At 34.1% G+C, this 20,195-nt stretch overlaps 1 protein-coding gene across 1 annotated transcript in view; it reads left to right on the top strand.

The window, feature by feature from the left end:
• XPR1 (xenotropic and polytropic retrovirus receptor 1) overlaps positions 1–20,195 on the top strand; it is a 221,149-nt gene that overhangs the window by 192,200 nt on the left and 8,754 nt on the right. Inside the window, exons 12-13 of the mRNA XM_047704526.1 lie at positions 13,456–13,622; positions 17,875–18,014. Of these exons, the coding sequence (XP_047560482.1) occupies positions 13,456–13,622; positions 17,875–18,014 (307 nt within the window). The remainder of the gene's footprint in view (positions 1–13,455; positions 13,623–17,874; positions 18,015–20,195) is intronic.

Genomic DNA, 20,195 nt, shown 5'->3' on the forward strand with positions numbered 1-20,195 from the left:
TAATTGCTAAATAGTGTTCCATTGTATGAATGTACCACTTTTGTTCATCCATTTGCCTCCTGAGGAGAATCTTAGTAGCTTCCAGTTTTTCGTAGTTATGAATAAATCTTCTGTAAGCATGCTGGTTTTGTTTGGTCATAACTTTTCATCTTGATGTAGGAGTACAATTATGGTAAGACTATATTTAGCTTTGTGAGAAACTGCCAAACTGTCTCCCAAACTGGCTGGACCATATTACATTCCTATCAGCAGTGAATGAGAATTCTTGTTGTTCTACATCGTTCTCAACATTTGGTAGTCAGTTGTGGGGGTGGTTAGCCACTCTTATTAGGTGCATAGCGGTATCTCATTGCTGTTCTACTTCGTAATTTTCTAACGACAGTGTGATGTTGAGCATCTTTTCAGATACTTATTTGCCATCTGTGTATCTTCTTTGGTAAGGTATCTGTTCAGATCCCACAACCATTTTTTAATTGGGTTATTTGTTTTATAATTGTTGAATTTCAAGCGTTCTTTGTATATTTTGAGTACAAGTCACTGGATAATATTTGCAGATATTTTTCTCCCAGTCTGCAGCTTGTCTTTTTATTTATGCAGTCTTTTCATTTATACAAATCAAAAGTTTTTAAGGTAAAATTAAATTTAAAAATTAAACTTGTAAATTTAAAGTTAAGTTTATTGGTTTTTCCCTTTTATGGATCATGCCTTCAGTTTTAAGTCCAAGAACTCTTTGCTCAGCCTTAAATCCTGTAGGTTTTCTGTATTTTTCTTTTCCTAAGAGTTTTATGTCTTATATTCAAATTCATGATCCATTTTGAGTAAATTTTTATATAAGGTATGTGACAGATTGAGGTTCATATTTTTGCCTATGAATGTCTCTTCATAATTACCCCAGCACCTTTTGCTCAAAGGGATATCTTTCCTATATTAAATTGCTTGTGTGCCTTTGTCAAAAATCAGTTGGGCATATTTCTGTGAGTCTGTTCCTGAGCTCTCTATTCTGTTCTGTTGATCTATATATCTGTCCCTCACCAGTCTTTTTTTTTTTTTACTTTGATTTTTTTTTTATGGAATAAATTTGATGTATGACATTTTGCAGGTTTAAGGTATATACTTTGATATGTGTTGGCATATGATTGTTGATGTAGCATTATTTATCACATTACATAATTATAGCATGATGTAATTGTCTATTGTCACTTCATTGGTTAAATTTATTTATCAGTATTTTATTATTTTAACTCTATTGTAAATGGGTTGGTTTTCCTTATATCACATTCTTTATCATTAGTGTAAAAGAATGCAACTGATTTTTGTATATTGATTTTGTATCTCGCTACTTTACTGAAATTTATAATAAATTCCAACACTTTTTTGACTGATTCTTTGGGATTTTCTACATATCAGTCAGCAAATAATGACTTCTTCCTTTCTGATTTGGATGCCTTTTATTTCTTTGTCTTATCTCATTGCTCTAGCTAAGACTTAGAGTACTATATTGAACAGAAGTGGTTTGAGTGGGCATCTTTGCCTTGTTCCCGATTTTAGGGGACACACTTTCAGTTTTTCTCCATTGATAGCTGTAGGTTTGTTGTATATGGCCCTTACACGTTGAAGTATGTAACCTGCCATACCCAGTCTGTTAAGAGTTTTTGTCATAAGGGACTCCTGGGTGGCTCAGTCAGTTAAATGTCTGTCTTCAGCTCAGGTCATGATCCCAGGGTCCTGGGATCAAGTCCCATACTGGGCTCCTTGCTCAGCAGGGAGTCTGCTTCTCCCTCTGCCTGCTTCTCCCCGTGCTGTGTGTGCTCCCCACCTCTCTCTCTGACAAATAAATAAATAAAATCTTTTTTTAAAACAAGAGTTTCTTGTCATTAAAGATGTTGTATTTTGCTTTTTCTGCATCTATTGAGATGATCATGTGATTTTTATCTTTCATTTATTGATTTATATATTACATTAATGATTTGTATATATTGAGCCATCCTTATTACATCACAGGGATAAATCCCACTCAGTCATGATATATAATCCTTTTAATGTGTTTGTGAATTCAGTTTGCTAATATTTTGTTGAAGATTTTTATATCTATTATTCGTCAAGAACATTGGTCTATAGTTTTCTTGTGGTGCCCTTATCTGTTTCTGGTATCAGAGTAATGCTGGCTTCATAGAATGAGTGTGGAAGTATTTCCTCCTCCTGGCTAAATTGGAGGTTTGAGGAGCATTCGTGTTAATTCTTCTTTGAATATTTGGTAGAATTCTCCAGTGAAACTATCACTGGAGACATCACTATCACTAATTGTTATCACAGACAACAATTAGTTGTCTGTGTTGGGAATTTTTTGATTACTCATTCAATCTGTTTACCTGTTACTATTCAGATGTTCTATTTCTTCCTGATTCAGTCTTGGCAAGTTATAGGTTTCTAGACATATGTCCATTTCTTCTGGGTTATGTAATTTATTGGCATAAAATTGTTCGTAGTAGTCTCTTACGATTCTGTTTTTTGTAGTACCAGTTGTAATGTCTCCTCTTTCATTTCTAATTTATCTAAGTCTTCTCTTTTTTTCTTAGTGTACCTAAAGCCTTATAGATTTTATTTATTTAAAAAAAACAGGTTTTAGTTTTATTGATCCTTTCTATTATTTTTCTGGTCTTTATTTCATTTATTTCTGCTCTTACTATTCTCTTTCTTTGAACTAACTTTGGGCTTAATTTGCTCTTCTTTTTCTGGTTCCTTAGGTGTTATTTTCAGATTGTTTATTTGAGTTCTTTCTAATTTCTTAATTTATGCATTATTATAAATTCTCCTCCCTAAACTGCTTTTTGCTTTATCCTGCAATATTTGATAGGTTGTTTTCATTTTCATTTGTTTTAAGATAATTTTTTATTTCCCTTTTGATTTGTTTTTTGACCCAATGGTTGTTTAAAGTGTGTTACTTAGTTTCTACATACTTGCAGATCTTCTCACTAACCTCTTGTTGATTTCTAGTTTCATACCATTGAGGTCAGAGAAGAAAATTGGCATGATTTCAGTCTTCTTAAATTTTATATAATTTGGGGAAAAATTTTTTTTTACTATGATTTGTTTTATTGCCTATCATGGTTTGTCCTGGGGCATGTTCTATATGTACTTGAGAAGAATGTATTTATATAATGTATTTTGCTCTTGGTTGCATGTTCTGTATATGTCTATTAAGTCCATTTTTCTAAAGTGTGGTTTAATTCCAGTTAAGCCAATTTGTTCATTGGGGATAGCCGTGTATTGAAGTCCGCAACAATTATTGTAATGTTGTCTATTTCTTCTTTAATGTGTCAGGATTTCCTCTGCCATTTTATCTCTGCCTTCTGGTTATTTTGTTTCTCCATTGTTTCTTTTTCCCTCTCTTTGTGTCTACCTTTATAAGTTAGTTTTCCAAGGTGATTTACCCAATCCACTCCTTTTGTTTGTTTGTTTCCTGTTTCTGCTCTAAAATTTTGCTTTGAGGTATGCATATAACGTCTCATAGATAAAATAATCCTTTCTCTGGGGATAGCAATTTATCTTCATTTACCTTTAAAGTTTTCATCCTTTTACTCTTCCCCTTTGATATTTTTAATATCACATGTTAACTCTTCTTATGCTGTGATTTTGATACCAAATTATAGTGGCTATAGTTATTTTTAATGTTCTTTTAATTTTTGTGCTATAGTTAAGAGCTTAATGTACTGTTCTAAAAAACAGTTGGGGCACCTGGGTGGCTCAGTGGGTTAAAGCCTCTACCTTCGGCTCAGGTCGTGATCCAGGGTCCTGGGGTCGAGCCCCGCATCAGGCTCTCTACTCAGCAGGGAGCCTGCTTCCTCCTCTCTCTCTGCCTGCTTCTCTGCCTAATTGTGATCTCTTTCTGTCAAATGAATAAAATCTTTTTTTAAAAAAGTTAAAAAAAAAAAGAGCTACAGTATTGTATGACTGTCATCTTAATTAATTTTGTGTACTTTTGTTTCAGCTTCAAGAGTTCCTTTCAAAATTTCTTGTAAGGCAGGTCTAGTGGTGAACAACATCGGCTTTTATTTATCCAAGAGAGGCTTTATTTCTGCTTCATATCTGAAGGATAATTTTGTCAGAGTAGTGTTCCTGGATGGCAATTTTATATTTCATTTATTTTGAATATGTCATTCCATGGTCTCCTGGCCCATAGTTTCTGCTGTTAAATAAGTGGAGATAACTTTGTAGCTACTGTCTTTTTCTCTCTGGCGATCTTCAAAATTCTTTATCATTGACTTTTGACTGGTTTATTTTTTTAATTTTTTTTAATTAACATATAATGTATTATTAGCCCCAGGGGTACAGGTCTGTGAATCGCCAGGTTTACACACTTCACAGCACTCACTATAGCACATCTCTTCCCCAGTGTCCATAGACTTTTGACAGTTTTAATGTAATAGTCTTGGAGAAGGGTCTTTTAGTGTTGAGATGATAAATGTTGTATTAGCTTCAAGGACCTGAATATCCAATTCCTTCTCTGGGTTTGGGAGTTTCACAACTACTATTTTTTGGTTTTTATTTTTATTTTTCTCATCTTTTTAAAATTTTATTTTATTAATTGATTGCTGGAATATAGAAGTAAAATTGGTTTTGGATAGTGATCTATCCAGTAACCTTGATAAATTCATGTATCAATTCTGATAGATAATGTATAGATTTTATATTTTCTATATACACAAGCACATTGCCAGCAAAGACCATTTTATGTCCTCTGTTCAGATATTTTATTTTTCTTATTTATTGCACCAAGTATGACTGCCAGTAAAATGTTGCTTAAAAAATAGAATTATTAGCATCCTTGTTTCATTTACAAATCTCAAGGGGAAAATCTTTAATAGTTTACCAGTAAGTATAAAATTTACTGGAGATTTTTTTGGTACCCTCATCAGAATAATGATGTTCCCTTCTATTCTTCCCTTTGAAAAGAGATTTTTTAATCACAAACTATCATTGAGTTTTATCAACTGCTTTTTTTGCGTCCATTGGTATTGAGATTTTTCTCCTTTATTCTTTAAATGAAAAATATTATGTCGCTTTTTTATTACTAACAGCTAATATTTTTTAAATGTAGTCTCTGTTCCCTTCTCCCTCTTTTCTCTTTCTGGGATTCCCATTATTCTAATAGTAGCTTTTTTTTTTTTTTTCTAATGGTACCTTTTCCAATGGATTCAGGTAACTGTCTTACAGTTTCCTCATTTTAAAAAAATTTTTCTTTCCTCTTCCACCTGAATTATTTCTATATTTCTGTTGTCAAGCTTGCTAATTATCTTGTCCCATATGATCTGTTCTATTTCCAATGAATTGTTCATTTCATTCATTGAACTCTTCAGATCCAGAATTTGTTTGGTACTTTTTTTTAGACTTTCAGTCTCTTCTGTAAAATACTCCTTCTGTTCATTAATTTTATTCCTGAGATCACTGAATTATTTTTCTGAGTTTTCTTGTAGCTCTACCCATCTCCTTGCTTACTCACGCTCTTTCTCAAAATAAATAAATAAATCTTAAAGAAAAAAAAAAGATTGTATCTAAAGGACAAGGAAGATATAAGGAGTTTATTTTTAGCTCTTACAAAACAAATTCCTCATAAACATGTAAGTCTATTATTTAATTTTTTCATAGTCAGCTTTTTTTTTTTTTTTCTTTTTTGGGGGTGGGAAGAGGGAAAAGGACAGAGAGAATCCTAAGCGGGTTCCACACCCAGCACAGAGCCCAATACTGGCTTAATCCCACAACCCCGAGATCATGACCTGAGCTGAAATTGAGTCAGATGCTTAATGGACTGAGCCACCCAGGTGCCCTCATATTCAGCTTCTTACAAGTTTTCAGGGATTCACTGTATATGAAGTATGCCCAGAAATCATGTTACCTTCCCCAAATCTGTTGGAAGGTAAGGTATTGTGTAGAAAATTAAAAAGTATAACACAGGCATTGCCCTCCGTTTAATTTAGCAGATATTGTTCTTATCACATAGAGTATAATGCATAGGCCCTGGAAAAATGCTGTCATGATACCTTTCATAAAAGACATTATAGTTTAATGGAAAAGACAATTTGGTACATGCACACACACAATTCACTCCAGTGTAAAGTAAAATTCCTTTTTAAATGCTGGATAGGATAGTCTTACAGGAAAGAGAAAAGAGATGTGTACGTAATAATGAAAATATAAGTACAAACAAAATGTTTTATGAAAAGAAAACCATAGGAAGGGGGAGATTGCCTTTTTTAAACTTATGGGTGTTTTGTTCTTTGCTTTTTTTGTTTTTAACTTTTTTTTTTAAAGATATTTATTTATTTTACAGACAGAGATCACAAGTAGGCAGAGAGGCAGGCAGAGAGAGAGGGAGAAGCAGGCTCCCTGTGGAGCAGAGAGCCCGATGCGGGGCTCCATCCCAGGACCCTGGGAATCATGACCTGAGCCGAAGGCAGAGGCTTTAACCCACTGAGCCACCCAGGTGCCCCTGTTCTTTGCTTTTATTATTAAATTTATTTATCTCAGAAATGTTAACTTTGGAAAAAGGAGGGGGGGTTCATGATACTCTTACTGCTTTTCTAAAGCCTTCAATTCAGTTTTTACACTCTTTACCTTTATAGACCACCATGTCTTCTACTAACAAGAAAATTGAGCCTATCAGAAGTCATTTCCCTTCACCTGCCTTCTACTGATGTACTTACTTAATCCAAACTCATCACTCACTACATATTTTTTCCCAGTCTTGGGTAACTGTGTTTCCCTCCTAAGGGCCCTGACCTCATTTCTTTCTTTCTCTTTCAGGATCTCGCTCAAGCAGTCATTCTTTTTCTTTTCCAAGTCTTCAATCTCTTCATCATTACTAGCTCCTTTCCTGCAGCCTGTGTACATGCTCAAGAGTCTCTGACCCTAAAAAGACTTCCCTTATTTTGTTAAGCCATCTAGAATACTCTCTTTTCTTTTCTCATTCTTACATCTCAAAACAGTAGTCTGCCTGTTCTCACTGTCTCTATTCCTACAGCCACAATAACTTTGTATAATCATGTAAACATATTTTAAGACCTTGAAATATAGAAACATTAGAAATTATATTTTGAAAGAATATAAAATATAGAATCTATATTTTGAAATATAGAAACATTAGAATTTATATTTTGAAAGAGATAAGGAGAAACTGTAATATTTGAAAGAGCTCTCATTTCTTTGGATCTTTGGTGTAAAGAAACAGGATAAATACAACCAAATTTAGTCAAATGCAGTGTAAATGGACAACTTCTATTTCTGATTGCCTTACCCTTTTCATAGAAGGTACTTGTATTATTTTGGTGGTTCCAAAATGGGTTCAACCACTGTCTTATATATATGTGACTCCCAAATCTGTATTTAGGTTCTTATTTCTGTTTCTGTTTGTTTCCTGAGCATTTTCCATCTCAGTGTCTCATAGGACCCTAAGGCCAGCATGTTCAAAATTAACTCTTTTTTTCCCCCTTACCCTTCTTCGGGTCCATGTTGTTTTCTATCTTACTGGTTCATGGCCCTTTGCTGCCCAGTCACTCACCCAGGTTAAACTATGAGTTGTCCTTGACTCTACCCTTTATCTCACCTCAAAATTCACCAATTCCTGCCAGTAGTAGTTCCTATTTTTCTTTTTTTACCTGACCTCCCTATACCTTGTACTTCTACTCAATTTTAGTCCTCATCGTTTCTCACCAGGCTACTACAACAACCTCCTTATTAGTACACCACTTACAGTCTTTACCGTTCCAATTCATCTGCTCTCTGAGCACTGCACTACTTAGTAATATAGTTACTAGGAGCTACTGGGTACATATAACTACTGAGCACTTGGAATGTGCCTAGGCAAAACTGAGATGTACTGCAAAATACAAAATGGATTTTGAAGACTTATGAGAAAAAATGTAAAAACTCTCAATAATTTTATATTATTAAAATAACACTTTAGGTACATTAGGTTAAATAAAATATAGTATTAATTTTAGGGGCTTCTGGGTGGCTCAGTTGGTTAAGCATCTGACTCGATTTCAGCTCAGATCATGGTATCGGGGTCGTGAGATTGAGCCCCACATTGGGCCCTATGCTGGGTGTGGAGCCTGCTTAGGATTCTCTCTCTCCCTCTCCTGCCCCCACCAACCACTCGTGTATGCTCTCTCTCACTCTTAAAAAAAAATAATTTTACATGTTTCTCTTTACCGTTTTTCTTTTAAAGATTTTATTTATTTATTTGGAAGAGAGAGAACAAGAGCAGAGGGGAAGGGTAGAGGGAAAGAGAGAAGCAGACTCTCCACTGAGCAGGGATCCCTATTCAGGACTTGATCCCAGGATGTGAGCCAAAGCAGACACTTAACTGACTGAGCCATCCAGGTGCCCCTCTATTTAACTTTTAAAATATGGTTACTAGAAACCATAATTAAAATCACAAATGGAACTCTTACTCCAGTTTTTCTTGTGACTGGCTCCTCCTCATCACTCAGGTATCAACTTACAAGTCTTCTCTGTCTGAACACTATCTAAAGGAATTCTACCAGTCTCAGCCCTATTACCATGTTCTTTTTTCTTCATGTCACTTTTCACTGTGTAAAATTACCTTGTTTATTGGTATATCTGGTCATTGTCTGCCCCTACTGTGAAGTAAGCTTCACAGGGACAGGAAAGTTGCTCATTAGTAAATAAGATTTACTACCTTGTGCTTAGTACCTAGAACATCTGACATATAGTAGGTACTCATTCATTGGATGGATGGATGGCTTCTACACTGTTTGACGTGGCTCAAGACTCAGCCTAAGTAGTACCTCCTTCAGGAAGCCTTTCCTGGCTGTTATCCCTCCTGAAAGCCTGGTTTATTGATCCCTCTGTTATGCACAGTTCTACGGTTGTACTTATACATTATCTTTTTGTTTACTTCATATCTCTTCTTTTACCCTTAGCCCTTAGTATTTCTTCAGTATATCCATCCCCATTCTCTAAAATATGCCGGTTACCTAATAGGCATTCACCATGTTTGTGGAATATAGAAATAAAATTTTTCTTTCGAGTTAATCTTAAGTATTATAGCCATATGGAAACAATGCAGCTTATAATAGACAGTAAATATCTGTTGCATGAATAAATGAATTCCTGTATAGTATTTTCTTATTATGAAAACAATATAGCAGGGCTGCCTAGATGGCTCAGTTAGTTAAGTGTCTGCCTTTGGCTCAAGTCATGATCACAGGGTCCTGGGAAAATACCACTACCCTAATAGCAGCTATTTTCTTTAGCCTACTTTTTCCTTTTAATTATAAAAGTAAAACATGGATGTGTATATATCACTATAAAAATAAGATTCAAATAATACAGAAATACCTAAAGTTAAAAGTGAGTCCCTTTAATAATCTTAACTTCCTTCATCAGGCATAGGTACCTCTTTTTCTATAAACATAAATTTTATATATCATATGAAGTAATATATGTGTAGTATTTAAATTCTGTTTTTCACATACCTTAGAAATGTTTTTTAATGTTTCTTCATAGTTTTATGGACTGTCTTTTCATTTTAGAATTGAGACGGATATAGAAAAATAAAGCTGTCTAGTACAAAAAAGTTCCTTGGATAAAGATTCCCATTTCTAATTTCTTCATTTATCCTTAGGCCTAATGATTTCTATTTTTGTCTCAATCATTTTAAATTATGAATTTTCTATAATCACGAAGTTGGAAAGAGGCAGAGTCTAGATTCAGACCCAGATCTTCCTACTTCAAATCCAGTTATCTTTCCACTTACTGTCTCTCTGAACTTAAGCTTTCTTAACTATAAAATAGGAATAATAATGTCTTTCTTGCCTCTCTTAGGATAAATATGATAATGATAATCACCTGAGGATGTATAATATTTTATTTTTTAATTTAATTTCAGATTAGAAACTGGTAAACTGTTATCAGACAGTTATCTGAGTTATCAGAGTAGAAAGGTTTTGTTTGATAAGGAAACCATTCATTTTCTCTTTATACAATGCCACTATTTTCATTTTAAAAAATATCTTCCCCGAAACGTGGTTATAGATGATCTTCATATGTAATTTTTCTGGTTTCTCTCTTAGCACTTTTCCTAATACTTTATTTTGCTTTATCCCTCCTATGGTAACCATGGGTACAAAACTTGAAGAAGCTTATTTTTATTTGTTTTACATTCAGTAGATACCATTACCATAAATACTTCCTGTATGAATTATGCTTCTAACATGACAGGTGTGTAATAGAAGCTTAGGGTAGAATAGCAATGACTTGATTTTCTATGATTCTGAACATCACTAAAGTGGGCTACCAGAGGTAGCCAAGAGAGAATTAGATGTAATTGCTTGCCTAAAGTGATAATATCTTTCCAGTACATCCCCTGAATAACAATAAAGGCAGATGATTTCAGGGAGAAGCTCTCCTCATTTGGGAGATGGGAAAGATCAAGTAAGAGTAATAATTAAAAAGAGACCAAAATGTAACACGTGTAGACTGGGTATACACTAATCATTATTTGAAAAAGTAAGATAAAGCACTATTCCAAAATATTCTGTTGAAATACTTGCTTTTTGAAGTCAGTGAAGGCCTGTATGTGTTTCATAGAAATTTCATGGAAACAATATGAGCTTAGACAGGAGGGAGACAGTTGACTCACTGTACCATCTTAAGAATTATACTCTAAGAATAGGACTTGTATTAAAATCTAGAACACATTAAAGAAAACAAGCATATTGATTTTTGTTTCCTGGTTAATTCTTTCTTTGGAACTCCACCCCCCACAATCTCCTTTTAATAATAATTTGAACTTGATGATTTCTTTAGTAATTAGAAAAGAAAATCAGCTTTCAGTAATAACACTTGATGTTACCTCTACTTACTTGAGAAATACTCATTTTTTAACCTTTTGCTGAATGTATCTATTATTTTAGTCTAATTTCGTTACTTTTACTAGCAAACAAAATAATGGTTTGTTGTTGTGAAAACTATATGAGATAATATATATGAAGTGCCTGGCTCATAGTAAGCATTCAATTTTTTTAAAAAGAATTGCAAATATAATTTACAGTTAAGTTACTTTCTTTTCCTCTTTGTGTTGATCTTGTTTTGAAAATATGAGAACACAATTTTATTAAGGTGCTACATTTGCTTGGTAATTTTCTTTGCAACCCTTAGTAGATAAGTTATAAGATTTTTTAATGCAATTATGATACTAATTATTGAATAATACTACTCAGACTGTGTCTATCTACAGAATGAAGTAAACATCAGAACACATCCAACTAAACTAGATAGTAACTGTTTTGTTAGGACTTTTGAACTTATCATTTATGTGGTGCAGTGTTACAGTATAAATAAATACTCAACCCAATTTACTTATGGTGAAGAAGAGTTTTTATGAAAATAGTTCAAACCTGAAAATGTGTTTATATCTAAACTTGACTGTTCACTAGTATCACATCACTTGTGGACCACTGAAAAAATATTGGTTTCTATGTCCAACCGCTGACTTTCCAGAAAAAGCTGAACAGTGATGTGCTGTTAACATGTTTAACAAACCAGCTCTTAGGTAGGAGTAGGGCTAGGAGATACTGATTTGCAGTGTCTGTTGACTTACATGGTGTAAATACTTCTACCATAGCCAGTATAAGTTACTAAGATAATATTGAATGTTGGGAAAAGATGTATAGTAGCACAGCATTATATAATAGTTCTATCATACAGATACAAAAAACATACATAACCTTAAAAGGGTAATAGCAAAATGTAGTAAAATAATTAGGAAATAATTAATTTTGAGTTTTTATTACCTTTGTTTAATTGTAAGTTTATATAATTTAATTTTTAATAATTGTGTTTAACCGTCAGCTTAGTTCTGAAAATATAACAGTTCTTAAGAGCTTGTATGAACTGATTAATACTAGAACTATAACATACCCATATTTTTTTAAATCAGCTAAGTAATTCTGATGCAAGCAACCTGCCAGCTTAATTATTTTTTCTAAAATACAGATAGGATCCTGAGTACCAAGAGGTCATTCCATAGTCAGACCCAAAATGTCCTTTCCAGACTCATTTTAAATCACACCCATTCTCTTACATCTCCATATGTCACCCACACTAGATTTAGATTGTTTGCAGATCCTCAGACACACCTTGTGCTTTCCCAACCTCCTTCCTTTTCATTATCTTCCTTCAGCTTTGAATGTCCTTGCCTCATCTGCCTGACTTCTGCAACACTGTTTATTCATCCTTCTACAAATAACTCAAATGCTACTTCCTTTTATTTCCTACTGTTGGAAACATTCCCATTCTTCTTGATGTTCTCATAGTGATTTGTTTATACTTCATTTTGAGCTCAAATTTATCATCAGTAACAAATGGCTATTTCCACTTAACTATATTATAAATTTCTAAAGAATGCCTTTGAATCCTACAGTACTTAACACTTTTAATACCTAAAAATGATTAATAAACACTTGTTTTAATAGGAAGGACTTTAACTTATTTTAATAGGAAGGATTGTGGATAAGGCGTGATACATCCTTTATTTTCAATGCCTTTGGGAAACTAACCAAAATTTAAACTTTTTTTAATTAGATGTTTCAAACCTTTTTCTTGTTAATTGAGGACCACATTAATACCTATATCCTGCACAATAACAGGGAACACAAATAATATGATGACTCAAGCTTACCAAAGAAGAATTTCACTAGAGAATATATGAAGGACTTAAGAGTAAAAAATACTAAATTATATAACTACATATGCAAATTATTTTATTATTCTGATTTAGTATTCTTTATAGTGTTCCCAGCATTTGTATCTATAAACAAAAAAAGCAAAAATACCATGCTTTGCTTTGTGATTTGAGAGAAATTTGCTTTCATATATGTCCTTAAGGATAATCATTCTGTTGCTTTCTGGCATTTTATCTGGAATTAAAAGTATCTGACTGCCTTCACAATAAGTATAGACAAGATCTAAGTATAAAGGAAGTGTTTTAAAGTAAAAACAATCCAAGAATTTCTTGAAGCAAATGTAGCACGTTTCTTATTAGTGGTATTTCATAATTTTTTTTCATCTTTGACCCTAATCTGCCACCTGATGGCAAAGATTAAAATGACATCTTTTGTAATACTCAAAACTTCATTGCAGTTATTTGGGTTTTTATGTATTCATTTTTATGGAACCTCCAAAACTCCAAATACACATTTGTACAAATTTTAAGTATTTGGTAAATGTTTGGTGATTACTTTGTATTTCCGGAGAATCAGAGGGTACTATTTAACTTCTATTAGACAGTGTTTCTACTAGGGAAATTTGTTTAAAATCTTACTTCCTTTATGGAGCTGTATAAAGAGTCTGTTTTTTAAATTAGTTTTGTTTAATGAGGAATTTTATTTAAATCTCAATTTTCTCTTTTACCTTTCCCGTTTCTTTCTTCAGAACGAGGTCACTCAGACACCATGGTATTCTTTTACCTTTGGATTGTGTTTTGTATCATCAGTTCCTGCTATACCCTCATCTGGGATCTGAAGATGGACTGGGGTCTCTTTGATAAGAATGCTGGAGAAAACACCTTTCTCCGGGAAGAGATTGTATACCCCCAAAAAGTACGTACAAAGCATGCTTATTATTTGTTTTAAAAACAACAACTCCTGTATATCACCAGCCTACTCCTGTTATGATGCATACCTAATCCCAACCTAATATATTGAGAAAAAGCAACTAATCACCAAAAAATACGAATTCATTCAGTCAGCAAAAATATCAGGTTTTTATTATATGCTGGGCACTATAGAAAATAAAAACAAAGTTGTAGTTCTCAAAGAGGCCATAAACTATATAAAACAGATAAGCCAGCATATTGTAATACAATGCGATAAAGTCTAGAGTAGAGGAATAAATAACTTGCTATAATTTATGACCTAATTTTGAACATGCAATTCACTGTCTCACATGCCCTCTATTCTTTGCCTGCTTTGCAAACTCCTGTTCCTTCTTTTTTATTTTAATTCTTTATTTATTTTTAATTGAAGTATAGTTGAGGCACAAGTGTTACATTAGTTTCAGGTGTACAGCATAGTACTTCAGCACTCTGTGTTATGTTGCACTCACGAGTGTAACTACCATCTGTCATCATGCAGCACTGTTTCAGTACCATCGACTATATATTCCCTGTGCTGTACTTTTCATCCCAGTGACTTCATAATTGGAAGCCTGTATCCTTCCACTCCCCTTTACCCATTTTGCCCATTTCTTTACCCCCCACCACTCTGGCAACCATCAGTTTGTTCTATTTGTGGGTCTGTTTCTACTTTTTGTTTCTTAATTTGCTTTTTAGATTCCACATATAAATGAAATCATATGGTATTTGTCTTTATCTTCTGATTTATTTCACTTAGCATTGTGCCTTCTAGGTCCATCCATGTTGTCGCAAATGACAGCATCTCATCCTTTTTTATAGCTGAGTAATAGTCCAGTGTGTGTGTGTGTGTGTGTGTGTGTGTGTGTGTGTGTATACATCTTCTTTAGTCATTCGTCTATCAGTGGACACTTCGATTGCTTCCATACCTTGGCTGTTGTAAATAATGCTACAGTAAAACAAAGGAGTACAGATATCTTTTTGAATTACTGTTTTAATTTTCTTTGGGTAAATACCCAGTGGAATTACTGGATCATATGGTCTTTCTATTTCTTTTCCTTCATACTGTTTTCCACAGTTGACTACACCAATTACATTCCCACCAACAGTGCATGAGGGTTCCTTTTTCTCCACATCCTCTCCAGTTCCTCCTCTTAAAAAGTCAGTTCAAGGATTACATTCTCTAAAAAGCCTTTCTTTTTCTAAGCATATTTAGCCATTTGTCCTATCCCATTTTAGCCTCTACAAATTTCTGTTATAGCAGTTATCACATTGTTTTATAATTAACTGCTTAGGTATCCATATCCCTCACTACCCAGCATAGTTCCTAGCATATAGTAGACTTAGTATTTGTGGAATGACTAAATTAACACTTGACTGAGTCAGCAGTGCTGTGAAAGCACAAAGGAAAGGAAGTGCCTGAATCTTTGATACGTTAAGAAGGTGTCTCTTTTCATTTATTTCAGCCAATTTTTGTTAAAGTAAAGTGCCAATCTGAAAATGTATGGATAATTCCTTAGGAATTATTTATATGTGAATAAAAGGATAAGAGAACCTAAATTAAAAAGAGACCTAAAGTGGGGCACCTGGGTGGCTCAGTGGGTTAAGCCTCTGCCTTCGGCTCAGGTCATGATCCCAGAGCCCTGGGATTGAGCCCCACATCGGGCTCTCTGCTCAGCAGGGAGCTGCTTCCCTTCCTCTCTCTCTGCCTGCCTCTCTGCCTACTTATGATCTCTGTCAAATAAATAAATAAAATCTTAAAAAAAAAAAAAAAAAAGGAGAGAGAGAGACCAAAAGTATCATTACTCAGATAATAAAAGAAATTTAACAATGAACTAGGAATCCTGGTAAGTGAATTTTGATCTCAGGTGTCTCACTAAATTAGCTACATAACTTTAGGCAACTTTACTATAGTATATTCTCTTCTACCAGATAATCTCTTGATCTTTCCCAGTTCTGAAATTCTGTGATGAGGAGGGATATATAGATTGGGTCACTAATAATTCATACTATGTCAGAATGTCACCAGTACCTCAAAACTACACTTTGAAAAGTGTGTGAATACGTAATATTCAGTTGATGAATAGTGAAAGCTGTTTTAATAAAGTGAGGACTAAAGTAGGAGAGTCATACAAAGAATGATATGTCGGGTAACTTTAGATAAGCAAATGAAGACAGAAAGAAGGGTATTAATTTATACTGATCATTTTTTACATAAGCTATAGCAGTAATCCCAATGTGCAGATTTAGAACATATGACCAACAACGGACTAGAACATATCTTTATATATCTCATTTGAAAAGAAAATCAAGGAGCATCTCAGTTGTTAGAGCATGCCACTCTTGATCTCAGGGATGTAGGTTCAAGCTTCATTGGGTATAGAAATTACTTTACAAAAAACTTTTTTTATAAAGAAAGTAAGAAAATCAGTAATGTCAAGTACAAGTCAGAGAGCAGACATGAGTTCAGGTAAATTATGGTCTTCTTGTGCTCACCAGAATGTTATGCCTTATTGCTCCTTACATTGTTCTTGCCTTACTGAACAATGTAATACGTTTACTTCTCATGCTGATTGCTTAGATAAACTGTTCATATTTTCATATAAATGTTAATCCATGCCTCCTTTTAAATAGTTCTAACATAATGGCTTCTGTGTAATTAAATTAGTGGATAGTTTTTCATTCAGTTTCCTTATTGCATATTTTCATGACCCTAGGAAATACAGTATATGGTTTCCTACATTATAATTTGCAAATTTATAAGAAAAATGTTCTGCTGGATCGCCACATTCCTTTTAATCTTAAAAAGAAAAATACTGGAATAAAATTAATTTACACAAAAAGGGAAGGAAAGCTATTGGTGGAGTCCAGTGAAGCTTCATTTAAAAATTAAGAACACAGTGAAATGAATCTTAAAATCAGTTCCTAGGGATTAATAGTATGTATTGCTGAGTACCACATCCTGGTCCAGGGAGTATTTTTGTTATCTCCATATTAAAACTTCATTTTTCTATGTCTCTGGACCACACGTTAAGTGTATTCCTCCCAAGACTTTCACATTTTTGGTAACATCAGCTCCCGCATAGTCAACTGTGGATCATGTTAAGACTGACTTAAAGTAACACGAAATTGCAGTTCTTCACTGATGAGTTCACTGGATGTGAATTTATCCAAAAACTGCATTATCACTGTATTGGATGGATGGGGGAAGAAACAGGGAGGGTATGTAAGTATGTTAAAATCTTCATAAAAATTCATCCTAATCAGCAGTGGATAACATCTCCCATTGATTAATCAAGATATGCCAATATACACACATTATTTAGAAATATGGAGGATAAATACTAGGAGAGATAGCTACAAATCCTGAAATTGATTGTGCCTAGAGAATGAGAAGAGAAGTGGGCAAGGGGACTGCTCTTCTTTTTGTTAATAGCCTTCTAACATGACTAATACTCCTTTGTTATTTAAAAAAAAAATGCAATGGTATAAATACGTGGCATTTCTAGTTTCCATAAGATCTCACAACCTTTAAATACATATATTTAAAGAGCTGATTATCCAGAGATTAATAAAAAACAAATCCATGAATTACAGTTCTAGTCTGATGGCAATTTGTATACTTGAAACTTTTGTGTAGCTAAAACTGGACTCCTAAGTAGTGGATACTAGTACCTATAAGAATTTGAATGCTGTCTTTCCCACGTAAAAATAGTACATTCCTTAAATTCAACCCATGTTTGTGATATCCAAGCTTCATTTTATTTAACAACCTTGAAAAACAAGGTAAAACTTCTTCAAATGCAGAGTAAGGCAATATGAGAATAAAAGTGCAAATAACACAGTTAACCTGCTAATAGTTTTGCTCTTGAGTCTTTATTAGCATATGTTGTACATATTAATATATAATCTCAATCAGATCAAGGATCTCATCTGGTTGATATTTCTGGCGTTTAGAAGAGAGCCTGGCATACAGTATGAGAATAAAATATAGTTGTTAAGTAATTAATGAAATTCAATAAAACTTCATTTTGATATTGCACTATTTAAGAATATAAATTAGTGAGATTTTTCTAAAATAGAAAATAAAATAAAAATCATTTTTCCTCTTTAACCTGTGCTTGTTGGTGGGACATACGTGACTCTTGTTGCTGTGATAGATGTGCTTATTTGTGAGAAACATAATGGTAAGTGTACTCAATTTACTTATTATTCCTTAGGCCTATTACTACTGTGCCATCATAGAGGATGTGATTCTGCGCTTTGCTTGGACTGTCCAAATCTCAATCACCTCCATGACGTTGTCACCTCATTCTGGGGACATCATTGCCACTGTCTTTGCTCCCCTTGAGGTTTTCCGGTAAGCAGACTACCAGAAAGTCTATCAAAGTTTCTTTCCCTTAGAAGACACCCAATACTTATAAATAAGAATTTATTAAAACAGTATTTATACTTGAAAGGCTTATATTTTCCAGCTTTTCTCAAACTTCTTATTAGCCTCAGAGTTGGAAAATCCTACTTGAAGGTCTAAGAGGTTAATTCTTAACAAAGTTAAAAATACAACTAATGATGGCTTAAAAGCTTTCTTTAGAATTGGGCTCCATTAGAAGGGTTATGAGTGGAAATTGGGAAATAAAAAGTTTTAGAACAGAAATTAAAATAAAAATCTTTTGAGAATTATTATTTGCAATTTGACATTTTGGGTTATTCAGGCAGCTCTTTCACTAGAAACAAAGGAAATGCCAGAGGAATTATCTTTTAAACCTTCCTAAAGACATCAGTGATCTAATAAGATAGCCTAAAATCTAAGTAAAAGCAGGTACCCCAAGGTAAGCAAAGCGTTAAAGCTAATTTTGCACGAAAGAAATTTGCCAAATCTAGAGCAAAAAAGGCACAAATTACAAATAAAAAAATCCTCGAGATATATATATATATATATATATATTTTTTTTTTTTTTTTTTTTTTTTTTTTTAATTTACTTGACAGAGATCACAAGTAGGCAGAGCGGCAGGAAGAGAGAGAGGGAAGCAGGCTCCCCGCAGAGCAGAGAGACCGACGCGGGGCTCGATCCCAGGACCCCGAGATCACGACCCGAGCCGAAGGCAGAGGCTTTAACCCACTGAGCCAGCCAGGCGCCCCAAGATATATATTTTTTTTAAAGTAAGATGAGGGACACCTGGGCGGCTCAGTCAGTTAAGTGTCTGACTCTTGATTTCAGCTCAGGTTATGATCTTGGGCTTGTGAGATCGAGCTCTGCGTCTGGCTCCATGCTGATCATGGAGCTTGCTTAAGATTCTCTCTGTCTCCTTTTTTCTCTACCCCTTCCTCACTCCCCTTCTCTTAAAAAAAAATAAAAAAGTAAGATGATATTATGAGCAGCTTTATGCCAATAGAGTAAAAACTTTGGAATGAACAAATTCCTTGAAAAGCACTGTTTATTAAAACCAATAAAGAGATGGACATTAAGGGGGGCATTTGATATAATGAGCACTGGATATTATATAAGACTGGTGAATCACTGAACTGTACCTTTGAAACTGATAATGCCCTATATGTTAACTGAATTTAAGTAAATAAAGTCAAGAAAGAAATAGAATATCTGATAGGTTTATATGTATTAAAGAAATCATATTCATATTAAAATCTTTCTCACAAGGGGGATGTCTGGGTGGCTCAGTAGGTTAAGCACCCAGCTTGATTTCAGCTCAGGATCATAATCTCAATCATGAGATGGAGCCTGTATCAGCTCTACGCTCAGCAGGGAGTCTGCTGGAAATTCTCTCCTTCTCTCTCTCTCTCTAAAATAAATCTTTAAAAAAAAAAATGCTTCTCACAAGGAAAACTGTAGGCCCAGGGAATTCCTCCAAATATATGAGGAGGAATTATCAGTGTATATAAAACTCTGCCAGAGGAAAGATGCAATAAAAGGAACACTTCTGGGGCACCTGGGTGGCTCAGTGGGTTAAAGCCTCTGCCTTCCGCTCAGGTCATGGTCTCAGGGTCCTGGGATCGAGCCCCGAGTCGGGCTCTCTGCTCAGCAGGGAGCCTGCTTCCTCCCTCTCTGCCTGCCTGCCTCTCTGCCTACTTGTGATCTCTCTGTCAAATAAATTAAAAAAAGAAAAAGGAACACTTCCCAGTTTATTTTGTGCAACCAGCATGGCTTTGATATCTAAACCTACGAGGACATTCCAGGAAAGACCAACCAGTCTGTCTCATGTAGAGAAATGCAAAACTCCTGAAGAAAATATTAGCTAATGAGTCCAACAACATATAAAAAGCATAATACATCACAACCAAGTTAGTTTCATTTTAGGAATGTGAGTTTTAATATTAAAAATCATTTAACCTTTAAAAATTAATCTGTGTTAACTCACCACATTAATAGAATAAAGGGGGGACATCCTTCATGTGTGTAGAAAACACCATTGAGAAAAGTCAGTACATGTTCAAGAATAATTCAAAGATTACCTACAAAAAACATAAATAAGATCATATTTAGTGGTAAAACACTGTAAGCTCTCCCTTGAGATCAGGAGTGAG

Source organism: Lutra lutra, chromosome 15 (assembly GCF_902655055.1).
Source record: "Lutra lutra chromosome 15, mLutLut1.2, whole genome shotgun sequence".
Classification (NCBI taxonomy): Eukaryota; Metazoa; Chordata; class Mammalia; order Carnivora; family Mustelidae; genus Lutra; species Lutra lutra.